This window comes from Paramisgurnus dabryanus, chromosome 23 (assembly GCF_030506205.2).
Source record: "Paramisgurnus dabryanus chromosome 23, PD_genome_1.1, whole genome shotgun sequence".
In the NCBI taxonomy this organism is placed as follows: Eukaryota; Metazoa; Chordata; class Actinopteri; order Cypriniformes; family Cobitidae; genus Paramisgurnus; species Paramisgurnus dabryanus.
Genome location: NC_133359.1, coordinates 4216062 through 4243173, shown reverse-complemented (window position 1 = coordinate 4243173; position 27112 = coordinate 4216062). Strand labels below are relative to the sequence as shown.

Genomic DNA, 27112 nt, shown 5'->3' with positions numbered 1-27112 from the left:
CGCCGGTGATGACGTTAGAGATTCCACTGTAAGACATCTAGCCTTTATTATGTATATCTATGGCTACCGTAGCTTCTCTATGTGTTTTGAAAAGGAGGGGTTGAGGGGTGGACTGAGCCGTTGGTTGCAGTTCGCAATCTCACCACTTAAATCTACAATTTAAATTGAAATGAGGGTTAAATTATGATTCTTTGATTTTTTCGGAATGTATGGTTTTCTTGACTGATATATTTTTTTTACAGGTCTCCTCATTACGCTTGTCCTGAAGTCATCAGAGTAAGTTTTACTTTACTGTCAGATTTTTACTTCATTCACAAAATAAAAAAAAACAACCACAACCTTTTTGTTTCAACTAAAAAGCATGAATCCTTCGTCTCAGAACGGCTTTGAGTTTGTTTGTGATTTGACCTTTTCTCTTGGTGTCTGATAGGGTGAGAAATATGATGGAAGGAAAGCAGACGTTTGGAGCTGTGGGGTCATTTTGTTTGCTCTGTTAGTGGTGAGTCATATGAGAGTCAGACGCCACTTCACCCTAAAATAAACATTGTCATCATTACAGACCCTTGTGTTATTACAAACCTGTGTGACTTTTTACTTTTAACACAAAATGAGACATTTCGCTAAATGTGTGAGTGGCACTTTTATGTACAGTCTTGTTCAAAATAATAGCAGTACAATGTGACTAACCAGAATAATCAAGGTTTTTAGTATATTTTTTTATTGCTACGTGGCAAACAAGTTACCAGTAGGTTCAGTAGATTCTCAGAAAACAAATGAGACCCAGCATTCATGATATGCACGCTCTTAAGGCTGTGCAATTGGGCAATTAGTTGAATTAGTTGAAAGGGGTGTGTTCAAAAAAATAGCTGTGTGGCATTCAATCACTGAGGTCACCAATTTTGTGAAGAAACAGGTGTGAATCAGGTGGCCCCTATTTAAGGATGAAGCCAACACTTGTTGAACATGCATTTGAAAGCTGAGGAAAATGGGTCGTTCAAGACATTGTTCAGAAGAACAGCGTACTTTGATTAAAAAGTTGATTGGAGAGGGGAAAACCTATAAAGAGGTGCAAAAAATGATAGGCTGTTCAGCTAAAATGATCTCCAATGCCTTAAAATGGAGAGCAAAACCAGAGAGACGTGGAAGAAAACGGAAGACAACCATCAAAATGGATAGAAGAATCACCAGAATGGCAAAGGCTCAGCCAATGATCACCTCCAGGATGATCAAAGACAGTCTGGAGTTACCTGTAAGTACTGTGACAGTTAGAAGACGTCTGTGTGAAGCTAATCTATTTTCAAGAATCCCCCGCAAAGTCCCTCTGTTAAAAAAAAGGCATGTGCAGAAGAGGTTACAATTTGCCAAAGAACACATCAACTGGCCTAAAGAGAAATGGAGGAACATTTTGTGGACTGATGAGAGTAAAATTGTTCTTTTTGGGTCCAAGGGCCACAGGGAGTTTGTGAGACGACCCCCAAACTCTGAATTCAAGCCACAGTACACAGTGAAGACAGTGAAGCATGGAGCATGATATGGGCATGTTTCTCCTACTATGGTGTTGGGCCTATTTATCGCATACCAGGGATCATGGATCAGTTTGCATATGTTAAAATACTTGAAGAGGTCATGTTGCCCTATGCTGAAGAGGACATGCCCTTGAAATGGTTGTTTCAACAAGACAATGACCCAAAACACACTAGTAAACGGGCAAAGTCTTGGTTCCAAACCAACAAAATTAATGTTATGGAGTGGCCAGCCCAATCTCCAGACCTTAATCCAATTGAGAACTTGTGGGGTGATATCAAAAATGCTGTTTCTGAAGCAAAACCAAGAAATGTGAATGAATTGTGGAATGTTGTTAAAGAATCATGGAGTGGAATAACAGCTGAGAGGTGCCACAAGTTGGTTGACTCCATGCCATACAGATGTCAAGCAGTTTTAAAAAACTGTGGTCATACAACTAAATATTAGTTTAGTGATTCACAGGATTGCTAAATCCCAGAAAAAAAATGTTTGTACAAAATAGTTTTGAGTTTGTACAGTCAAAGGTAGACACTGCTATTTTTTTGAACACACCCCTTTCAACTAATTGCCCAATTGCACAGCCTTAAGAGCGTGCATATCATGAATGCTGGGTCTTGTTTGTTTTCTGAGAATCTACTGAACCTACTGGTAACTTGTTTGTCACGTAGCAATAAAAAATATACTAAAAACCTTGATTATTCTGGTTAGTCACATTGTACTGCTATTATTTTGAACAAGACTGTACACTGATAATGGATGGTGACTGTCAAATGCAAAAAAAGCCATTCCGAATATTGTGAAGCCAGATGCAAACCTTCAAAAATCAACAAAAATGTAGGTTGTTTGGGGGAAGTTAATGTACAGATCAGATCATTTCTAATTGGTTAGGGAAACAAATGCATTTTATAACATCAAGATATTTTATTACATTCCTAATTTTTTAAGATATTGAAGTAATACTTTCAGAATATTATCAGAAGACCCTTTGCTTTTTCTGTCAGAAATTATTTAATTCACTGCCATATAAAATACAAAGGCAGGGAATTGATGCTTCCAAGTCCCAAAGACAATAAAATTTTAAGCGTGTATGGGAAACACCTCTGGACTTTCATTATTAGCCGTTTTATTTGAAATGTTTTACCTGAGAGTCTGAACGGCGGTGATATCCCCGTGAGTTTCAGCTCATTTGAAATGCACTTGTTCAATTTCGAGCATAAAATTCAGACCCTTGAATCTAAGAGGTTTTATCTCTATACCTAGAGCCTGGCTGAGATTTCTAATCCTGAACTGGATTGTTTTTGACATTACAGAAATTGAGTAATTTCTTCAGAAATGATTTTTTTCTGGCTACTGTCAGCATCCAGATATTCTAAACATAAAAGATCTACTCATCAGAGGACATATAAAACCAGGACAAATCTCCAAAACTACGTCCTAACATTAGCTTTGTTTTCGTCTCATTTTGTTTTGTCCCACTGCATCTTATTTTGTTCTCTTCTTGCCTCCTTTCGTCTGCTCTCTTCTTTTGTCCAATATCACATTCATTTTCTCCAAAATGTTCACCTGGTTTTTCCTTTCCTCTTCTATGTTTTTTATTGCAAGTTCTGCTAAAAATCTCTGTCTGTCTGTCTGTCTCTCTGTCTGTCTGTCCGTCTGTCTGTATGTATGTCTATCTAACCGTTTATCTATCCGTCTACCTATCCATAGTGCCTGTCTGTCTGCAGCATCTATCTATCTATCTATCTATCTATCTATCTATCTATCTATCTATCTATCTATCTATCTATCTATCTATCTATCTTATCTATCTTATCTATCTTATCTATCTTATCTATCTTATCTATCTATCTTATCTATCTTATCTATCTTATCTATCTATCTATCTATCTATCTATCTATCTATCTATCTATCTATCTATCTATCTATCTATCTATCTATCTATCTACCTACCTACCTACCTACCTATCTATCCGTGTATCTATCCGTGTATCTATCAAGTGTCTGTCTGCCTGTCTGTTTGTCTATCTGCCTGTCTGTCTATCCACAGCATCTTTCTACCTGTCTGTCTGTCTATCTGTCTATCTACTCAGTCTGTCTAACTGTCTGTCTGTCTACCCATCTATCTACTCTGTCTATTTGTCTGTCTATCCTTTATGTGTCTACAGTGTCTTTCTGTCTATCCAACTGTACTGTCTGTCTGTCTGCCTACCTTGCCTGTCTATTCACAGCATCTTTCTACCTGTCTGTCTTTCTGTCTGTCTGTTTGTATGTCTATCTATCTTCTATCTATCCACACTGTCTATCTACTTTGTCTATCTAACCATCTATCTACTCTGTATGTCTGTCTAACCATCTATTTGTCTACAGTGTCTGTCTGTCTGTCTAACTGTCTATTTAACTGTAGTGTCTGTCTGTCTGCCTGCCTATCTATCGTCTATCTGTCTACAATGTCTGTCTGTCTGTCTAACTATCTATCTGTCTACAGTGTCTGTCTAACTGTCTGTCTGTCTGTCTATCCCTCTATCTGTGTAGTCTGTCTGTCTGTCTGTCTGTCTGTCTGTCTGTCTGCCTGTCTATCCCTCTATCTGTGTAGTCTGTCTGTCTGTCTGTTTGTCTGCCTATCTATCCCTCTATCTGTCTGTCTGTCTGTCTGTCTGTCTATTTAACTGTAGTGTCTCTCTGCCTGTCTATCTATCCGTTTATCTATTGTCTATGTGTCCACAGTGTCTGTTAGTCTAACTGTAGTGTCTGTCTGTCTGCCTGCCTGCCTGCCTGTCTATCCGTCTATCTATTGTTTATCTGTCTGTCTGCCTGTCTATCCGTCTGTATGTCTAGCACCTACATATCTGTCAATCTACATTATCTATCTATCTGTCTGTCTGTCTGTCTGTCTGTCTGTCTCTCTTACGCTCTCTGTCTGTATGTCTGTCTGTTTGTCTATCACCTATCTATTTGTCTATCTACAGGATCTGTCTGTCTCTCTGTTTCTCTGTCTGTGTGTGTATATCTTTATCCATCTATAAATATATTGCAGACTGACTCTATACTGACACAAACTCTTTGTGCATTTACTGTATGTGCTATCCTGTTTGTTTTCTCCTTTGTTTTTGCACATCACTATTGAAAATAAGGCATGCCAGGAGTACTGATGGACCCTCACATAAGAAAAAGTTTTACCTTAAAATCCTGCAATCTCCCCTGATTTTCTATTTCTTATTTACAGAGTCTCCCATCTCTTTTCTTCACTAATTTGCTCTATTTTATTCAGCGCTCCGTATTTGCTCTGAATTGCTCCTCAGAATGACGCGTCTGTCGCTCTTTCCTTCTCAGGGAGCGCTGCCGTTTGATGACGATAATTTACGAAACTTGTTAGAGAAAGTGAAGCTGGGCGTGTTTCATATGCCTCATTTCATTCCGCCGGACTGCCAGAACCTTCTGCGAGGAATGATCGAGGTCGATGCCGGCAAACGGTTAACGGTGAGTTCTGCCTTCCTTCTGTAAACTTTCACCTTTAACCATTCTCAAGTCTGGACTTTCATTTTTAGGGTAAAGTATCTTGAAATTATGCTTACTAGTAGTTAGCAATAAGCATTAAGAGAATTATTAGTAGAAGTCTGTGAGCTTGAAAATGTGTGAATCTGCTTTTCTTGGTTTAAAGTCTTTCCTTACCTCAGATTTAGTTTTGATCTTTGATATTGAGAGAGAGAGATACAGAGAAAGAGAGGGAGAGAGAGATATTTGAAATGTGAGTTTGATGTGTAGCTAGTAAACCCAGTCGGACAGTTCAAAGGCAATGTGGTTCTTGTGTTTGAAGATCACCTCAGCCAAGCCAGACACATCTGCTATCACCATGACCTTTCTCTCTTCACAGAAGATGCACATAATAACCAATAAAACGCTGTTGTTGTCATTGAATAAACTTCACTATCAGAGTCCTCCTGGATCTACTCTTTCTCAGTTTATCAGACGGCTTTCATGAATTCTTTGCATTGAATTCAAGCCATGAACACATAGGGTCATGTGATAATTGTTTAGTAGTAGGTCTGACCTCTGATGAACCTTTAGCGAGGGACCCCTTTCCTAAAATATATTAATATGATATATCCATATTTTTTTTAAAGAAACATTTAAACTGTTAGGTTAGTAAATGGGATATTATAAAGACAGAAAACTGTTTGCAAACTTAAATAATTGGCTAGACTTTTCATAATTTCACAAATTTTTCAATTTCAAGGGGAAATTTGTCAAACCCCAGTCATATTTCTTAAAAGTATGTAATGCAAATATTTTAAATATGCAAAAGTAATGCAGAAAAGTATTGTATCATCATGTTATTTGTTGTACTTCTTTTAACTCTTTCCCCTCAATTGATGAGTTATCTTGTCAATAAAGATAAAACGCTTTCCTGCCAATGATGAATTTTTATGACTATTATGCAGGTAATGCTCTTACCCAACTTATTAACTCATTCCCTGCCTGCATTTTTTTTTTTTAAGTTACTCAGCAGCATTTTTTGTGATTTTCACACAAGTTTCACAAAATGCCTTAGAGGAAATTTTTCTTCTAAAAATATATAAACATACAAATATATCAAATGAAAGAACAGACTCGCTTTCAAACAAACAACAAACAAAATGGGAAAAAACAATTGATCCTATCTTTATGTTTTTCTCTGCTTATTAACTCTTAAATATGGGTATTTTTCTTCAAAAATATTTTTATAGCAAAAAGCTGAAATAATTGCATTTTTGTGAAGGAAATATTTTTCGAGATCAGATTCAAAATGATTATCAAAACATACACGGGGTGTAATCTAGTGCAGCCATTCCCAAATTGTGGTCGCGGTGGTCCGTGTAAAGGCAAAATAAAATATAAAATAATATATTTTTTAATAATATGTAGGCCTATATTTATATATTGGCATATGGACTCCAATGGCTTTTCCTTTTGACAACTTGTTTTTATTTTTATATATTTTATTTTATTGATGGATATTTCATGTCTTGCTGTCTTTTGTTTAATTCATTTTTAATTGCTCGAAATAAAGAATTCATTAATTAATTCATTCATAGCCTTTATAGGCAATTTATATAAAACAAAATGTTTATAAATGGAATGAATAAGGCCTTTTGTTATTTTAATTTCTAGTTAGTTTCTTGATCTCGCATTTCTGAAATGTTTTGTGGATGTGCTGTTAAGTGGATTTGAAAACTCTGAAGAATAATAATCCCTTAAAATCGCAAAGGTTTTGATATGTTGACTATATCCAAGTGCTAGTAAGCCTATTTAGAGGTGGAGATTAATTCAGGACTTTGTGTAGACATATTTTATTAGGAGTTTATGAGGTGGTCCGCGGAAATTTTTGATTACACATAGTGGTCCACACACTCAAAACGTTTGAAAACCCCTGATCTAGTGGATAATTATGGTATTACAGATTACCATAAAAACTCATCAGGAACACGTTTTTATGCAAATGTTTTCTCTTAATTGACAAGATAATTTGTCAATGGCAGGGAAAGAGTTAAACACTTAAGCATTCACTGATCCAAAAACAGTTAAAATTCTATGTATGTTTTGATCATTGCTCTGAATCTGATCTCTTACAAAAGTCTTTTACAAAAATGCAATTATCTTAAATTGCTTAAAGTTTGGCATTTTCGATGAAACGTACTCATATTTGAGAGATGATAAAAAAGAACAAATGAAGATAGGATTCAACTTTTTTTGTTTGAATGCAGAGGGTCTGTCCTTACATTTGATATCTTGTATATAGAAAATATTCTGGAAGGCATAAAACTTTTGTGAAAATCATAAAAAATACTGGTGCTTGCTGGCAACTTAAAAAAAATTTCTGCAATATTGGCAAACACTAAAACGAAAAGCTAAAAACTTTAACATTTAGATATTTTGTGGTAATAAGGAGTGAAGAAATGTCAAAATACTGTTTCTAAAAATAGGCTTATTTTTCTTGACACAAAATCAAAGTTTTTTTTTGTGATTTAACCAATCCCAGTGGGAAGTGAACACACGCAAATGGAGGTTATGTGGGAATGTTAATGTGAAACCATGATGATAATATTAATAGCATAATAATAATTTAAAACATTAATATGCAAACAAGCCAACTATTGTCATGAAGGCACTATCGGCACAACTTTCCAAACGGTGAAGACCGACCAAAGTGTTGAACAGATAAAAAAAGTATACAATAGCAACAACAATAATAAACTTTAACTCATTCCCGACCAGCCATATTTTGAAAAGTTGCCCGCCAGCACTTTTTTTGTGATTTTTACAAAAGTATCACAAAATGCTTTCAGGAAAATTTTCTTCTAAAAATATATAAACATACAAATATATCAAATGAAAGAACAGACCCTCTGCTTTCAAACAAACAATAAACAAGCAAACAAAATGGGGGAAAATGTTTCATCATATCTATATTTTTCCCCTGCTTATAAACTCTTAAATATGGGTATTTTTCTTAAAAAATAATTTTTTTTAGCAAAAAGCTGAAATAATTGCATTTTTGTTAAGGAATTATAATTGTTAGAGATCATATTCAGAATGATAATCAAAATATACACAGAGTTTAAAATTAGTAAATCATTTTTTTGTTTCATTTTTTTTATAAATTGGGTAAGTGTGCCATCTAGTGAATAATTGTTGTATTACAGATAAACATAAAAACTCATCAGGAACATGTTTTTTATGCAAATGTTTTCTCCTAATTGACGAGATAACTCATCAATGGTGGGGAAAGAGTTAATACAATATATCAAATTAAAACAGCTGTTGAGAAAAAAGATAAAAATAAAGTAGATGTGAACAAAATACTTGCATAAAGAGCATAAACTAAAATAATGGCAAATGTCAACTAAAGGTTTGAGCAAAGAAATATGTTTATAGACGAGTTCACTTTCATATCAACAATGATCAAGTGAAGATTTTAAGACAGAGTTAATACAGCACTGAGTTATGAAACGGAAACATCTGAACCTGACCCTGTTATAGTTTACTCCAGCAAACATTGCCTCATGATCACACCTTGTTACCTTGTTCTAGTCGCATTTTATTGCTGTGGCATTTTAAAAAAGTATAAATGATTTCAAGGACATGCCAACATACGTCCAAAGAAATCGCTGATAGAGTTTAATCACTCGCCAAATTGCCGAACGTATCTGAGAATGAATTCTTCAAGAATTTGTTTATATACATTCTCTCTGTCATTTCATTATCAATAATTTCTCTTGACTGAAACACACCCAGCTATTTGAATTTAAGGTGCCTTCACTATCCAAGGGCACATTTCTGTATGCATATTAGCATATGCAAAACGTATCTGTGTGTCACATTCACAAAGTGCGCGTATGAACGAGAGCGACGGAAGACATCAGTTATGACCCCCTCAAGGATACATATGCAAAAAATAATTGAATATCATTGCACCTCTCATCTCTACCCACCCAGTAATCTGTCATCACAAGTTGATGTATCGCCTTTCAGATTAAAACTGATGATTGTTCTCTCTGCCTAGATTACCTTTCAAGTTCGCCCCCTCTTTTATGAGAGCCCAGTCCAGTATTAATCTAGCGTGTCTTGACTGTAGGCATAAAGTGTGGTTCACGTTTTAGCTTAGTCCGACCAGGAACCGCCTACTTGGATGAGAAGGCTCCGATGGGACCGCCCACCGTCTGTCTGATGTGTACTGCACACAAAATTGAAATAACTTTTTTGCATTTCGTAAGTAAAAGATTCGGGCGAGACAGTTTGCCCAGACACAAAGGTTTCCGTATAGCAGACGAGTCCGGGCCGGATCCACACTGGATCTGGGCCGACATCGGCAGGTACGGAACGGATCCGGCGTGAATCTGGTCCTAAGTCGTCTGCTGTTTGAGAAGGTATCAAAGGGTTGCCAAAGTGAGTGCTTTTGAAGAAAGAAAATGTAATCGCTGTGTTTGCCAAGACCACCAGGGATTTGTTCGAAGAACGTATAGTCACAAGAATCATTTATTACTATCTCAAGGACATCTTCATTACTTTCAACCCAGTCTTTAAGCAAAATCTGAATATATTTCACATTCTAATGCATTAAACTTTCCAGCAATTCAGTCTTTTCCCAAAAAAACTGTCTATTTCAAAGTCTAGTTTTTGTGATCTAACACTCAAAATTTCTCTTGCAGTTGGAGTTGATCCAGAAGCACACGTGGTACATGTAAGTACAGAACTCCCATGATTCCCTTGGGCTGGATACACTACTTGTGACAGATAGACTAGAAACAGGGTGGTCGTCAGAGACAGACACGCTAGGATCGAATGTGTGTGCGCGTCCACGTACAAAAAGAGAAAATCAGACGGCGTATGCGTTGATAAATGGCACAGATCCCACGTGTCAGCGGCAAGGACAAATTTCTCCAGGCCCGCCAGGGATTCGCTGTCCGCTCGTATGCTTTCGACACTGTCGTCTGGCTTCCTCAAGAGAGAATGGGAGAGCAGTCAGACAGCAGGGGAAGGTCGCTGTGACATGATCGTACCATGCCCTTCTGTCTCACTGCCTCTCTTGGGTCAAAGACGTGGCAGCTGTGATTCCTGTTCGGTGCCAGCGCTTTTAACAGGAATACTTATGTTTTTAGCTGCTCTTATATACGGCACCGTGTTTTATAACAGATGGCAACAACTAATATTTGGAATAGATTCGAGGAGCAGGGTTGTGAGGATGCGTATTTAGGATCACCCGGCCTGTGAAATCTGGGCTAAAGTCTTCTAATCTAATAATAAGCATTAAAGTTTGATTTCACTCATTGAATATATTTGACTCAGTCAATTTTAAAAATGTAAAGAGTATAGTTTCGCAGAATGTTCATTTTATGTAGAAAAACAGTGAATCACAAAAATTGCTTTTGCACTTTTTACTGTGGTTGATGCGGAAAATATGCGTCGCTGTCTCTTTAAAGCCTGAGATACACTGCAAGATTTTCGCAATCCTATAAGATCACACCCTACAACATGGATCATTTAAACTTGGGTACGACAAGCATGTGGACTATACGATGATGACACCTATTGAATCGGACACACGTTAGCGCAACGTCCATAACACACACTGTTTCTGTGTATCTGGAGTACCTATAGATTAGTATTACACCCTTCATATCTCCGAAAGTGTTTAGTTTTATCAGATTTATAAAAGACGATAATGTTTTCGATAACGTACGAAAAAATTCGGAAGGAGTTACGAGCTGCGGGAGGAGCGAGTCACGAGTCAACACTTTATACAACTCTTGACTGGATAACTTATGATTCACTAGATGTTATTTCCAATTAAAGCAACACTAAAGAGTTTTTGCTCTTTGCTCCCCCTACAGGTTGGAAGCGGAATTGTCCATTACCACTGTCGTAAATAATTTAGCCTACTGCACCAAAGCTGGCTCCGATTGGATTGTAGGTCTGCCGTAAAGCAAGTTTTTGTAGTTTTCACTTGAACTACAGGACCGCGACCTGACGGTTGAAAACTTCTTTAGTGCGGTTTTGGCCGATAGAGGGCTGCAAAGCGAATGTGAAAGTGCCGTTCATCCTGTTTCGAGTGGAAGAACGACTGAAACTTTTTTTTGGAAACGTTATTTTAAGGTAAAAAACTCTTTGGTGTTGCTTTAACATAACACAGAATTTTTACTTACCGCATGCAACTCGTGACCCGGTTCGGAGATTTCAAAGAAATCCAGTGTTAAACAAACACACACACAAAACTCCGCTGCTACCCTGGATGAACGAACTATATCCACTGTTTCCTTAAAGGAATAGTCTACCCTTTTGCCATATTAAACTATGTTATTACCTCAACTTAGACAAATTAATACATATCTATCTTTTTTCAATGCGTGCACTGTACAGCGCGTCGTGAATGTGTTAGCATTTAGCCTAGCCCCATTTATTCCTATGGTACCAAACAGGGAAGCCACCAAACACTTCCGAGTTTTCCCTATTTAAAGACTGTTACATGAGGAGTTATACCAGCAAGTATGGTGCCACAAAATAAAACTTTTTTTTGGTACCATAGGAATGAATGGGGCTAGGCTAAACGCTAACACATTCACAACACGCTGTACAGTGCACGCATTGAAAAAAGATAGATATGTATTAATTCGTCTAGGTTGAGATAATAACATAGTTTAATATGGCAAAAGAGTAGACTATTCCTTTAATGCTGGCTTTCTTCTCTTGTCATCCAAAAACACACTTCTTCTTTTGTGCCATTGTTGAGTTTGATATAAAACAAAGCTGTCGCGTAAAGTGATGCATGCTACATAGCGTCCTCGGTTCTCGCTCTCCCGTTAATTGACGTGTGTGCGTGGTTTCCCGGGGGATGTGCACATAAAAAGAAGTGATACGTATAGAAAGCCCTGAAACATCAGCTGGACCTGTAATCGAAAAAACTTTTCGAAACTTGTACGAACCCTGGCGAAGTGCATTCGGCAGAAATACTATGTAACCCGTCCAACTGCTTTTTTGACACTTTGCATTTGTTTAGCATGAGGAAACAACTCTTAAACTGTGTTAATAAGTCAGAATGCATGAAATAGCATTAAACCACCCTTTTTAGAGGGTAGTTTCAGTCTCTCCTCAGGAACGTTACACTTCTAATATTCTTCTGCTCTCTTCAGAGGAGGCAAGAACGAACCGGAACCCGAGCAGCCGGTTCCCAGGAAAGTAGCGATTCGCAGCGTTCCCTCAGCGGATGACATCGATCCAGACGTACTGGATAGCATGCACTCGCTAGGGTGCTTTCGTGACAAGAACAAACTGATGAAGGATCTGCTGTCAGACGAGTGAGTGATTGCTTTAGGATCAGACCATTATACCTGATCTAAAGGTGTAGCAGATGCAACCAATGCTATCTTCGTATGTTTTTTACGAGGTGGTATTAACTCCTATGACCACATTTGTAAATTTTTGTACGTTATGCTTTTGCCGCTGTGACGTTGGGGTTAGTGATGGGGTTTCGCTATTGTTTTTTGTATGATAATCGTTTTTCTTAGGTAGTCCAGTTACGCTCACCAGCAAGATACTGTAAATAGATATATTTAATAAATAAAATATTTTTTATATTTTATGCAGATTATGCATTTATTACCTCCTTCCCCCCATTGACGAGTTATTTAACATTTGCATAAAAAAAAAACTTGTTTCTGATGAGGTTTTATGTTAATCTGTAATACCACGATTATCCACTAGATGGCGCACCAACGCAGTTTATAAAAAACTGAAGCAAAAAATTATTTACTAATTTTAAACTCTGTGTATGTTTTGATAATCGTTCTGAATCTGATTTCTAACAAAATTCCTTCACAAAAATGCAATTATTTTCAATTATTTTTTGTGTAAAATACCCATATTTAAGAGTTTATAAGAACAAAATATAGATAGGATGAAACGTTTTTCCTGTTTTGTTTGTTTATTGATATATTCATATGTTTATATATTTTTAAAAGAAAATTTTCCTGGAAGGCATTTTGTGAAACTTTTGTGAAAATCACAAAAAATGCTTGCGGGCATCTTTTCAAAAAATGGCTGGCGGGGAATGAGTTAATAAAATGGTCTGTTTGCAATAAATGCCAATCTCTCCAAAATGGCCAATGTTGGAAGAAGCTTTTATTAATGTTTATTTCCTAATATTCCTCATGGATCTAAGGGAATTCTAGCTACATATGTTGTAGGTTTTCATAAATGTTATTTTATTTATTTTTATTCAGTGAAAATCAGGAGAAGATGATCTATTTTCTTCTGTTGGATCGTAAGGAGAGATACCCAAGCCATGAGGACCAGAACCTCCCACCACGCAATGATATCGGTATGACACAATCCTCCTGATCATCGATCGGTGATAAGAAAACTGATCACATGTTTACCCAGATCAGAGATTTTTAAGAAAAATATGCCAAGCCATTTGGAACAATGTTTGATAACGTGAAATCATTGACTACAGAATAGTCAACTTTTTTTAAGTGTTGAGCAATGCACAAAATGACAAATAATGGCAAATATCGTAAAAAAGTAAATCATGATATAGAAATCAAAGCGTTTTTGGTTATGTAGTGCGTTCATTGACGTTGACCATTGGTTTTTAAACTTTTTTGTCAGCCGAACCCCCTTGATTTAAATTATTTATTTAAAATAACCCCCCTGAGATTTTAAGTAAACATTTAAATAATTTAAAAGCACATTTGCATGTTTAACTTAAAAAATATATATATTTTATTGCTTCATGAAATGTATCTGTCCATTTTGCCCAAGTTCTTAATTTTCTGATATATTGTAGTGTTGTGTTATAATCACATAAATGAATAAATCCCAGTTTGGGAAACACTGACGTAGACGATTCGCGCCTGCTGCGTAGTTCGGGAATTTTTCATTTTCCCTTTGGCAAAATATCTCTGTGATTGGCATATGTTTTAAAAGCCTTGCACATCTACATTTACTTTTAGTCATTTAGCTGATGCTTTTATTCAAAGCGGCAAAAGTGAGAAAAACAGAGCGATTTGTCTTAGAGAAGCAACTTTTACGGATTCAGAGATTTATTGCTCAGTGTAAATGGTGCACAATGCAATACCCAATAAGTGCTTAACAAACACATTCATCGCAGCAGCTGCTGGTGTTCATGATCAAACCACAATCAAGCAGTGCCACTTTTCACACCATTGCATTTTACGATGATGAACGTGGCCAATGCATTTTAAATCTGTGTGTGCACCCGTGTGTAGATCCGCCTCGGAAGCGTGTGGATTCACCCATGTTGAACAGGCACGGCAAGAGGAGGCCGGAGAGAAAGTCAATGGAGGTGCTGAGCGTTACAGAAGGAGGTTCACCCGTACCTGCCCGAAGAGCCATCGATATGACGCAACATGGACAGAGGTGACGTAAAGCCTCTTATTTAAGATATTGTCCTTTTTATTCATGGTGGTGGTGTTTTGTAACAGATTCAAATTAATGTATTAAATAAATTAATATGGCATGCAAAAAAAATTAATATTTGCTGAGCCAATCGTATATCAACCCAGACAGCAGACAATTCTGGGCCTAATCTGCACCGAAGTCAGCAGATCCGGTGTGGATCCGGCTTGGATTTGGCCCAGAGTCATCTGCTGTCTGGAAATGTATATCCATATCAACATCACCTATTGAGTAAAAAATGCTCTTTTCCTTTGGTTCAAATCATCCTTATTAAGTTTTTTCACATTTTTTATGTAACTTTTACACAGTGTTAGAATTATGTCAGATTATGGGGATCATTTGTGCTTTAGAAGGGATCCATTAATGCTTAAAGGGAGGTCCAGGCCCACCCCAGCCCCCCCTCAATTCAAAGGATCCTGTACTGTATTTTAATATGAATCTGATGTATTAATCTGACTGCAGATTATTTTTAAACTGTCATTTGCCATTATTGACCTTGGGTTTCACGCTTGCTTTGTGCATTACTCAACATTACTGAAAAAAGTCTAAACACAAAGAGCTTAAATAGTTTTTGGTTATGTTGTGCGTTTAGTGACGCAGTCGAGTGGTTTGTTTTCTCCTCCGAGATTCGCGCCCGTTGCGTAGTTCAGAAATTTTTCATGACCCCCTTTGGCAAAATATATCTGTAATTGGTTGACGAATTTCCACTGTTGGACAGCCTTGAGTCATCCGTGTTTTTTCCACCGTACCTTTCAAACCCCATTTTCCCTTTATCTCATGATGTTTTGGCGTTTATGCATTGTAAATCGCGGAGGAAAGCGATCTAAATACTAAACATAGAAATGACTTTAAATACTTTTATATGCACAAGCAGTAGGCTGTAAAAATCACACCAAACCAAAAAAAAACATTACTGAAGAACACCATGTGAGAAGAAAAAACACAAAAGCAATGTTGTCTTTTATCCGGTGCAACCGCTTAGCAGGAGTTCAGTCTGTGTTGTTGTATTGAGGGACTTACTGTTTGTTCAACTTTACCACCCGTTGGATTAACAGCGTGTTTAATAAAAGTTTGGATATCCCGGATGCCGACCGCAGAGCAAAAAGGAAAAAGTCTTGAAAGATGCAGAGATGTTTTCCTGTTCAAAGCTTTCTGACAAGACCCTTGAACTGACCTGAACCGCATTAGAGGTTCTTGGATTTGAAAAGTATGTTGACAGAATAAATTGGTAAAAAATGATGTCCTTGAGTTTAGAATCCCAAGCATGCGCTGAATCGCAAATTGCATACTTGCGCTTAGTATGTAAGGTATGTACTTTGCTGATGATGGTATAGTACACTGTAAAAATGCCAGTTTTTTTTAACCCATGGTTGGGTCATATATGGACATTTTTTTAGGTTTCTTTTAAAATATTTGACCCAACCATGGGCTGAATTAACACAATATTTTAGTGTGCACTTTTAAGTATAAATTGAACAAATTGATAGTGTTAAGAAATATTGCAGTTTTGTTAAAAGTATTACAAGATGGGTAAATCTGTCAGTAGTATAAAAAATACAGTTTGACATTAATGTCATTTCAAAAGTAACATATTAAAGTCGCTAAAACGGAAGTAGCAATTGTCTTATTTTCCCTGTGGTGACGTACTGTATATCCGAGTGAAGTGGCTTCTGAAATGAAATAAAGGTAGGGCTGGACTTGAATTCGTCCATTGATTGGATCGTTTGAAGTTGATTCATCTTGCTATTTGATAATCGCTGCGATCTTTTCCTAGACCCGCCTATCTGCTATACCATATGTGGGTGATTCTCACGAAACCATTGAAACAACACGGCACTACTGATTTTAGCTATAAAATGTGTAATATAGAAATATTAAAAAGCATCAGAATGAACACAATACTGTGTTCTACCTTGCACAATGTGTGATTTCAACATAAGAATTTATAATTTGTCAATTTTATCTCATTTTCTGCTGAAATTCTCATTACCGCAATGTGTCCGGCTGTGTTTGAACATGCGTTATGTTGTAATTTAATCAAATTAACACAAAAATATTTAGAAAAAAAATAAATGGATGTTTTGCTAGACTACTTTAGATGACAGAAAAAATATTTACTGAATATTCATGTATAATAATAATGAAGAAAAATTAGGAAAATGATGTGTCCATGCCTGATGTTCTCATCCTCCGCAACACTTTTTGAGAACAGTTTAAGCACACATACAGAATTTTAATAAAGTTTGATTTTGAGTGACCAAGCACATGGACAAGTTACTTCAAGATGGCTACCAGGTAAGATAATTATTTTACAGTTAATTTGAAATATTGTCTTGTCAGAATGCTTACACGACATTTTGATTATCATTACCGCAACAGATGCTTATTAAATGTTAATTTAATTAATAGAAGCATAATACTTTGATTTTAAATGCATGTGCAGAATCTCCAAATGATGTTCTTTCAGGTTTGGCATGTCATTTTGAAAATATGTCAGTGTTGATGTTGTGGGAAAAAAAGGTAAATTTAAGCAATTTTTACATTTTCATGCTTGACATTTTTAAAAACAAGTTTTCGTGAGAATCACCCATGTAAGGAATAATTGACGACGGGTCATTGAATTATAAAAAAATAATGCACACCCAAGGTGGTAATGCAGCATTTTGAGGAGGGGAGGTGAGTTGCGCTTTTGATTAAATATTAAAAGGAAGCATAATTAATGAAGTTCACAGATAAGTCATTTGTAAAAAAATACCAGAATATTCCAAAACAAATTACAGTTTTTCATTTTAATTTCCTTGCAACTTTAACATAAATTAACTCATTCCCCACCAGCCTTTTTTTGAAAAGTTGCCCCCCAGCATTTTCGGTGAATTTCACAAAATGCCTTAAATTTTCTTCTAAAAATATATAAACATACAAATATATAAAATGAAAGAACAGACCCTCTGCTTTCAAACAAACAAACAATAAACAAACAAAAACACAGGGAAAATCTTTTCATCATGTCTATATTTTTTTTCTGCTTATAAACTCTTACATATGGGTATTTTTCTTAAAAAAAAAAAAAACTCAAATAATTGCATATTTGTGAAGGAATTTTTTTAGAGATTAGATTCAGAATATATTTATTATGTTTTTTTAAGTAATTTCTTGCTTTTCATTAGCCAATCGCGGCTGTTTTTGTTAAGTGCGTTAGGTTAGTATGCACCAAATCTTGCTGAATGGAGTGAAAACGGCTGGAAACTGTGTTAAAAAAGCCTCCTAAATGAAAACTGTGTACATCAGTAACACTTAAATGACTTGTCTAAGTCTTAAGTGTTAGTTCACAAATGTAAGTTCACTACTAGTCAATTTTTTGTGTCTATTTACAAACTCACAACACAGTATTAAACAATAATTGTAATTTATTGAAAGCCATTTGTTTTCTGAAAAATGTGATAACTGTGTGTGAAAACGACCTATTTTTAGGGTTAATATAAAACCATGAATCATGAAATTAAAACCTTTCATTTCAGTATATTCTAATGTAATGGCTTCAATCTTCAAGTTTCGCCCTTCAGGCAGACCAAATATGTATTTATTTGGCTGCCACTATCTTCTTTCGCCTTCATTTTTCCACACAAACTTCGAACCCTCACCTTTCACCTAATATAAGAGCAGCTCTCGTTCCTCCAATTCAATTCAAAAGCCAATTTCATTACACCCTTTCATTCCCACTCAAATGGCGAGACGTACATCTGATGCGGGACTGAAATGGGGAATTGACTGGAGATGACCTGAGACTGACATACTGTAGATGCCACCTGAGGATCTCAAAAGACCATATAGACCGAGTGATTGCATTTCAAGAGGAAACACCTGTATATCTTAAAAAATACTACTCTCTGACTGGCTGGCTATTTTTGGCATCCTGCAAAGTGCACAATATTCTTAAATGTCAGATTATATTATTATATATTATTTGTTTCATTCTTCAGATGAAGCGTAATTGTTTATGGGATTTGCAGGTCTCTGCCAGCTTCATTCTGCTCATTTAATCCTGTTGTATGTTGGGTTTTGTAAGCATTAGTTTTAATACGATTCTGTTCTTCTATGGATTCACCCTGAAAATCCTCACAAGCACTCCAGATTGTTCTCAAAACCCTCTTTAATCCTACACTGACTCCAGAACAGCCATCTGGGTTTAGTTAACCTCTGAAAGGCATCTCATCCGACTCCAGAAAAGCATTTAATGTCAGAAGATTTATTATTAATCATTGCTAATTATTATAAATCTTATCATCAGACCAGCTAAACCTTGTTTAACACACACACAACACCTTTATGCAAGTGATTCAAATGCCCTTGTTGTATGCGCTTCACCATGAATATGGCCCACGTGGTATTTGCATGGTGAAAAGTGCAGATGATGTGACTAGTTAATATTCACTAGTTCATTTCATGCTCCTGGGGTTTGATCATAATCCATGATTTTAAATCCATGCATGCTTTAAATTAAATTTACATTTATGCATTTGGAAGACACTTGCATTTGTATCAGTATGTGTGTTCCTGGAATGAAACCCCAAACCATTGCACTGCCTGTGCAAAGCTCTTCCAATTGAGTTATGGGAACACAGATTTCCCCAAAAAAATCAGCTTGGAGACAGTCCATCTATCCAGTTCTGTTCATCATTGACACCTACATAACTCAAAAATAAAGCATGAGCTATTATTAGCCACAGCTGGGTTGTGTCTGACTGTTTGACTATCATTACAGCTGTCTCAATAGTCCACTTTTTCTTCTAGACACCCACACATCGAATGACACATACTGTAGAGGTTTCAGCCTTCACTTGATATAAATATAGATATCTGTTTTATCATCTATCTAAAACCGCATTCACACTGCACTTTGGTCCCAGAAAATTTCCGTAAAATTGGCAGAGAGGCTTCTGTGTGAACGCAAACACAAATGTTCTGGGATCGCCCCCATAAAGAAGACCTAGTGACATTGCCGTGCCATTCGCTGAAATCATTCACCAGCATGACAGAACAGCCCATCACATGCTCCTTATGATCTTGTTATAAACTAACATGCACGCGCGTGATATCTCGAGAGCGAGAAATTACGGATAATTAGCAAACTTCAGACGCTGTGGACAAAACTACCAAGTGCAGGACTTTAAATGTCGTCACGTGTCTTTATGGGATTTTTACGGTATGTGTGTAAAAGCACGCACAGATTCTGAAAAATCATTGGTAGTGTGAATGTACTAAAAATCAAACGATCCCAGACAAATCTCAGAAACATTTTCCGTGTATTTTCCGTAATCTCTGTGTAAAAAAAGGCTTAAAGGAATATTCCATTTTCTTAAAAGAAAAATCCAGATAATTGACTCACCACCATGTCATCCAAAATGTTGATGTCTTTCTTTGTTCAGTCGAGAACAAATTATGTTTTTTGAGGAAAACATTGCAGGATTTTTCTCATTTTAATGGACTTTAATAGAGCCCAACAATTAACACTTAACTCAACACGTAACAGTTTTTTTCAACGGAGTTTCAAAAGACTATAAACGATCCCAAACAAGGCATAAGGGTCTTATCTAGCAAAACGATTGTCATTTTTGACAAGAAAAATAACAAATATACACTTTTAAAGCACAACTTCTCGTCTAAATCCGGTCCAGCGCGACCTAACGTAAATGCGTAGTGGGTCACGTTGGCACATCACGACCGGATTTAAACGAGAAGTTTTAATTGTTGGGCTCTATTAAAGTCAATTAAAATTAGAAAAATCCTGCAATGTTTTCCTCAAAAAACATAATTTCTTCTCGACTGAACAAAGAAAGACATCAACATTTTGGATGACATGATGGTGAGTAAATTATCTGGATTTTTCTTTTAAGAAAATTGAATATTCCTTTAAGCTTTTATCTATTGCTGTCTCAATTTCAACTCCATGCGCCTTTTTAATAAGTGGACATGTATGTGGTAGTTATGTATGGGTCTGTGACAAAACGGTTTTGCAAGTTAGTTAGTTAGAAAACTTTAATGTCCCCGAAGGGCAATTTGTTGTACAGTACAGGCATGACGACACATAATCCACAACCAAACATTTAAACAGACATCTACAGGGCTATTTATCCAACCCATCAATAAATAAGTACAATAAAAAATAAAAAAAAGTATATTGCACAGGGTCATATATATATAAAATAAGCATTAAAAAATTCATCGTACAGCCCCCTACACCTTATTTAATTGGGTTATTGCCATAGGAATAAATGAGTGTTTTGCTCGGTTAGTTCTAACATTGGGGTATCTATATCTGCGACCGGAAGGAAGCAGCTTGAGTTCCACGAAAAGTGGATGGGATATGTCCATGCTCACCTTATCTGCCTTCTGTACCAATCTAGTTAGATATAGTTGGTACAGATCTACCTGTTGCTTACCTATAATTTTTCCACATGCTTTAACAATCCTCCCCAATTTGTTCCTATGTGTAATTTTAGAATGTCCATACCAACATACAATACAATACGATAGAATACTCTCGATAAAAGACTTATAAAATAGAGTCAAAATTGTTTTATCAACATTAAAATAATTAAGTTTCCTAAGAAAATATAACCGTTGTTGGCCCTTTTTAAAAACTGCATCGGCACACTGATCCCAAGATAATTTATGGTCAATAATGAGACCGAGATATTTGTACTCCGTAACTATCTCGATCTCCTCTCCTTTTATCAGAGTCGGAGTGGGTGAAGGAGCCTCACGTCTAAAATCAAAGACCAGTTCTTTTGTCTTATACGTATTTAACTCTAACTGAGAGGCTTCACACCAGTCGACAAATTCCTGCAACACTGCACCATGTTCAGTTTCATCTCGCTCCAATAAACTAATAACAGCTGTATCGTCAGCAAATTTAATTATATGACGTCCTGGATAACTACTGCGACAACAGTCCGTGTACAGTATATAAAGCAGTGGTGACAAAACACTGCCTTGTGGTGTCCCAATTGAGGTAACACGGGCCCCAGATAATACATTTCCCACCCTTACTCTGTGTAGCCGCCCACACAGGAGATCCAGAATCCAATTAATTAATGCTGGGTTTAGCTGGAAATTGTCTTTAAGTCTGTTTGCTAAAATGTGTGGGTGGATAGTATTGAATGCTGATGAGAAGTCTGCAAATAAAATGCGAGCATGCGCTTTACACCCCTCCAGGTGGGTATACAGATTATGTAAAAGCACTGCGATGGCATCGTCTGTCCCCCTCCCAAGTCTATAGGCAAATTGTAAAGGGTCAAGGGCATTTCCACAGTAATTTATGATGTGTGTTTTAATGATCCGCTCCAGTGATTTAACTAATAAAGAAGTAAGAGCGATAGGCCTGTAATCCTTGAATGAAGATGGATGAGAGACTTTGGGAAGGGGTGTCACGACAGCTGTTTTCCAAAGCAGTGGCACCACCTGAGTGTTCAATGAGCGCTGAAAGAGGGAACAAAAAATTCCACTTAATTGGACCGCACAGTGCTTCAGCACTCTACCTCCAATATTATCCGGCCCTGGGCTCTTCCGCACGTTAGTCCTTTCGAACACTCGCTGGACCATCTCCTCCGTAATAATCAAGGTGCCCTCCATCCCAGCATCGTTGTTAGTGTGTTGCCAAACAGAGACATTATCACTGTAATTTACTTCAAAACGGGTAAAATATTCATTAAAATTATTGGCCAGAACACAAGGTGTTGTTTCCTCCATAAACTTTTGTTTGTTGTTCCCTGTTTTAAAGGGGGCATTGGCCATTAACTTGATACCAGTCCATGCGTCCCTCGGATTTCCCATGGCCAGAGTATGCTGTACCTTATCCTTATACTGATGCCTGGCCTTATAGATCTCTTTGTTGACCTTTCTTTGAATGTCTTTTCTGTTCTGTAAGCTTCCTGAAGCAAAGACTCTTTGTTTCTCATTTAGTAAGTCTTTCAGTTCTTTCGTCACCCACGGTTTATTATTTGGGTACACCTTAATGGTTTTTGTAGGAATGACCGCACTCACACAAAAGTCTATATAGCCCGAGATAGCTTCTGTCTGTTCGTGCAGGTCAACTGATGAGTCCTCAAAAATGTTCCAGGATGTGCATTCCAGACAGCCTTTCAGTGTTTCTATACTATCCTCATCCCATACCTGGATCTGCTTTTCCACAGGCTTAACCCTTTTCAAGACCTGTTTATAGATGGGTCTTAAAAGGACTGTATTGTGATCTGAGCCCCCCAAGGGTGCCCTAGCACTAGACGAATATGCCTTTGGGATGGAGCCATAACATAAGTCAATAATTTTGTTTTTCCTTGTAGGACAAGTAACATACTGCGAATAAGTAGTTAGAGTTTTCTTAAGGGTGCAGTTATTAAAATCACCCATTATAAACTTTGGCGCATCTGGTGAAATTTCATCAAATTCTTGGGTGATATTAAAAATAATGTCTGCTGCCTTATTTGTGTCTGCTCTTGGATGTATATAGACAACAGTCAGAAATATTTGTGGAAATTCACGTGGAAGATAGGAAGGTCGCATAGAAACTGATAAAAGTTCAATATCAGAAGTGCAGATTTTTCTTCTTACCACAGTTGTTTTGCACCATCTGTCGTTTATCATGACGCACACTCCCCCTCCATGTTCTTTGCCTGTAGCCTTACTGCACCGATCCAGTCGTACGATACTAAATCCGTCTGGGCAAACTTCGGAATCTAGCACAGTCTTGTTGAGCCAAGTCTCAGTGAGGGCTAAAACACAGGCTTCCCTATATTCATGCAAGTAACGAGTGTTTGCTCGCAACTCGTCTGCTTTCCTTTTTATTGATTGAACATTGGAGAGAATAATAGTTGGAAGTGGGACCTTTGTTTTCCTGTTCCTTAGTCTTTGGCGCACTCCTCCCCTCTTCCCTCGTTTTCTCTTGTATTCCTTGCCATTAGCGGTTCTTTTTATCTCTGTAGGTATATTTGCTTCTATATGATTCCAATCGCCTGCGTAAGCGCTCAATTGTAGGAGAAACTCTCTGTTGTAGCGTACGTGCGATTCCGCGTTGCTAGCCGGCTCACTTGCTACGCTAATAACAAACAGAATCAGCCCGGCTACTAAAGCTAGCTCCCATACACGACTCATAGTGACTTAAAGTAACAGTCCATACAGTCCAGGATCTAATAACGGTTTGTACCGAAACTGATAGCACAAACAATCGCAAAAAAACAAACAAAAACAAACAAACAGAAGACGAGACAGAGAGCCTGTTCTGCTAGTCGCCACTGTGCAGCGCCACCTAAAAGTTAAGAAATTATATATTTTTTACTTGTTTTAAAAGCATGCATCAGGTTTATTTCAATGCACAGTGTATTTATGTTAATTTTATGCAATAGACACAATTTTTATGAAAGTTAAGACTGAATGGACCTGAAAATGTCAAATGGTGTTACCACAAATTATGCCAAAGGATGAGAAATATTAAATATTTTATCCACCTTGATGGCATGTAAGTGTAATCATAAAAAAAACATTTAATTTGATTAGTTGTTTCTAAATGTAAATATTAATGAGTTTTTGTAATAGTTGTCCTGACATATGATCTGTTTTCTAAATAATCCTTGACAAATGATGTAAAAATGTATGTAAAAAATTATATAACACTAAACTAGATGATTATATTTTATTCCAATTTTTTATGATATTATTTATATTTTAATTAAAAAAAATACTAGTTACACCAATTGACACAGACCGGTTGACATTTTTGCAATTATCCCCCAAATATTCTTTCAAAATGAAATAAAACCAGAAATTTAAGACTTGGTCCTCAAAAAAGAGAATGTATGCAAGAAATCGGCAAATTTATTTTGAAATTTTAACCCTTTACATTTAATTGAACCATACAGACACAAAATAATTAACGTCACGTCATTGACCCGTATATGTCATATATGTCAAAGAAATGTACCATGTACAGTATAACCCACAAAATCAAAAAGCATTGTTTTCCATCTTTTTAACTGGGATGTACCAAACACAAAACATTCTTAAAGTCCCAGTGAACCAGGAGTCACAATCGACTTAACTACCATGTTGTGATCATTTCCGAGTGAAACGGAATATAATACGATAAAAACAGTGGGCGTGGCTTGTGTTTTCCACTGTGACTAGAAAAGTAGGCATTTCATTTAGAAATAGAACTCGCAGCAGACTGACAGTTGGAGGGGCGGAGTTAACCGATTCTCCGCCCAAACCTTCTAGCTGACGTCATCAGAGAATGATTGCCACTAGAGGGCGGATATACATTTTCTGATTTTTATTGAAGTTTATGAGGGCACATGAATAAAAAAGACTTATACAGATACAATTTGTATAATAAACATTGCAATATGACATAAAAAAATTAAATTGTCAGTTTTGATTTCATGGGGACTTTAAGTGTGAATTTCATCAAAGTGTTTGTAAGAAAATGTTGGTCTTAAACTAGATAACAAAGCTAAATAGTAGCTTTATCAAAGCAGTGTGGTTACCATCTGTACCTGATAATTCAGTTGTTTGTTTTTGGATGGGGAAAAACACATTTGTCATAAAAGATGGAGGCATGTTGGAATAAGAATACATGAGAGATTAAAAGCCATTATCTTTCTTAATGAAGACAGATTGTGAGCTCACAATGTACCGCATCCTTCTTGAAGATGATTGAAATGTTCGATCTGTATCTGTGTGGACATCAGCTGTCCCAAAACACATCAGAATACCTGCAGCTTTTCACTGACATTATAAAAGCCAATAAATGTAAATCAATATGAACTTACACATACATAAGTTGTGTAGATGAATCATACAGACGTCACTGTTGGAAAGATGTCAAATATGTAGAAGTATGTGTGGGACCCGATGGATTTTTATTGAGTAGATCTGGTCCCCAAACAGCAGCCAATCAAATATGATGTTGACTTCTCTCAGCTGTAAGCAGGATCTGACTGTGAGTTTTATGGTGTGTGTCTGTACAGGTCACGGTCCATCAGCGGCGCGTCCTCTGGTCTCTCCACCAGTCCCCTCAGCAGCCCACGGGTGAGTAAACTCCGCCCCCCAGAACATCTGCTTCTCTCTGTCCACCAATCAGCACTCATCTAATCTAACCATAACCTCCAACCATCAAACAATCAACTGTGCGTGACAAAAAACATTAAATAAAGCACATACAGTTGTGATTCATCATCATTTTGGCTATGAAAGAATACTTTTTTTTTGTAGGTTGAACAAAAAGTTTTGGTGATCGTTGACAACTGTGAACTGGTATAGAAATTTACAGGCTGTGAGGAATTATGATAATGTCAGTCTTGTCTACATCACCAATCCCAGGAAGTAAACTGTTGCCTACAATCCGTGTGTTTGTTGTAGTCCAAGAAAAGAGATTTACGTTGGAGACGATAACTCTTGTCATCGTTTACTTTGGGATTTGTACCTTTTGCATACCGTTAACTAATACACACTTACACACCAAAGGAAATGTAAAACCGTGAATCAGACGATAGGTGCTCTTTAACACAAATGTAATTATAGGTATTTTGTAGCTCTTTGAGGTCTCACGTGTTTTAAACAATATTTAAGAAGTTCCCAACTATTCTGGGCTCTTATTGGCTATTTAAACACGGCTAAAAACGTCAGGCGGACGCCTACTGTGCGCGCTTGCCAGCGTCTGTTCAGCTAAGCGCTTTGGTTGCTATGATGCTTCTTGTTTATCCATCGTTGTATGATGCACCAGCTGGTTGTTGTGGTATTTGTCCCGCCCCTTCTCCACTGTCATTGGATGGCTAAGTGAAAGTGACATTGACGAGCTGAGCATTCCATCCAAAGTTTAACATTTTTCAACTCGGTGCTCGGTGCTGAACGTGGAAAAATGGTGAGCGTCAGCACGGAGGAAAAAACACCCAATACTTAAAAAAAAAAAAAAAAAAACTACTGAAAACATGAAAAAAGAATAAATGTCTTTGTGCACGGGACATTTCACAAGACATTTTAAATGTCAAATAAATCTTTGGTGTCCCCAGAGTACATATGTGAGGTTCTAGCTCAAAATACCATATAGATAATTTATATAGCATGTTTAATTGCCAATTTGTAGGTGTGATCAAAAATGTGTCATTTTTGGGTGTGTCCTTTAAAATGCAAAGGTTGGATAGTGCAGATTAAGGGGCGGTATTATCCCCTTCTGACATCACAAGGGGAGCCGAATTTTAATGAGCTATTTTGTACATGCTTGCAGAGAATGGTTAACCAAAATTAAGTTACTGGGTTAATCTTTTTCACATTTTCTAGGTTGATAAAAGCACTGGGGACCCAATTATAGCACCTTAAGATAAAATTTGTAGAATCCGCCCCTAAAGGGCACACGATGAAAACAATTACAATGACATAGATTAATGACGCTCTGAAGAAGCGTGGAATGATGGGATTTGTTCTTTGTTGATTAGCACATAATTAAGTGTTCAGATCACTGATCTATATAAATGACTGGATTGCGCATGACGTCACACTTGTAAAGCTACCGCGCAGCCATGTTGGTATACCCAAACGTTCTATTAAATCAATGGACGTTATCAGATTTTAATGATAAAACATCACTTT

The 27112-nt window shown here is 36.9% G+C and overlaps 1 protein-coding gene across 2 annotated transcripts in view; it reads left to right on the top strand.

Annotated features, from left to right (window-relative positions):
* brsk2a (BR serine/threonine kinase 2a) overlaps nt 1-27112 on the top strand; it is a 231149-nt gene that overhangs the window by 182332 nt on the left and 21705 nt on the right. For both annotated transcript variants that reach the window (XM_065292269.1, XM_065292268.1), the window contains exons 6-13: nt 243-276; nt 431-499; nt 4856-5002; nt 9712-9743; nt 12190-12354; nt 13279-13376; nt 14287-14437; nt 25495-25555. In XM_065292269.1, the coding sequence (XP_065148341.1) occupies nt 243-276; nt 431-499; nt 4856-5002; nt 9712-9743; nt 12190-12354; nt 13279-13376; nt 14287-14437; nt 25495-25555 (757 nt within the window). The remainder of the gene's footprint in view (nt 1-242; nt 277-430; nt 500-4855; nt 5003-9711; nt 9744-12189; nt 12355-13278; nt 13377-14286; nt 14438-25494; nt 25556-27112) is intronic.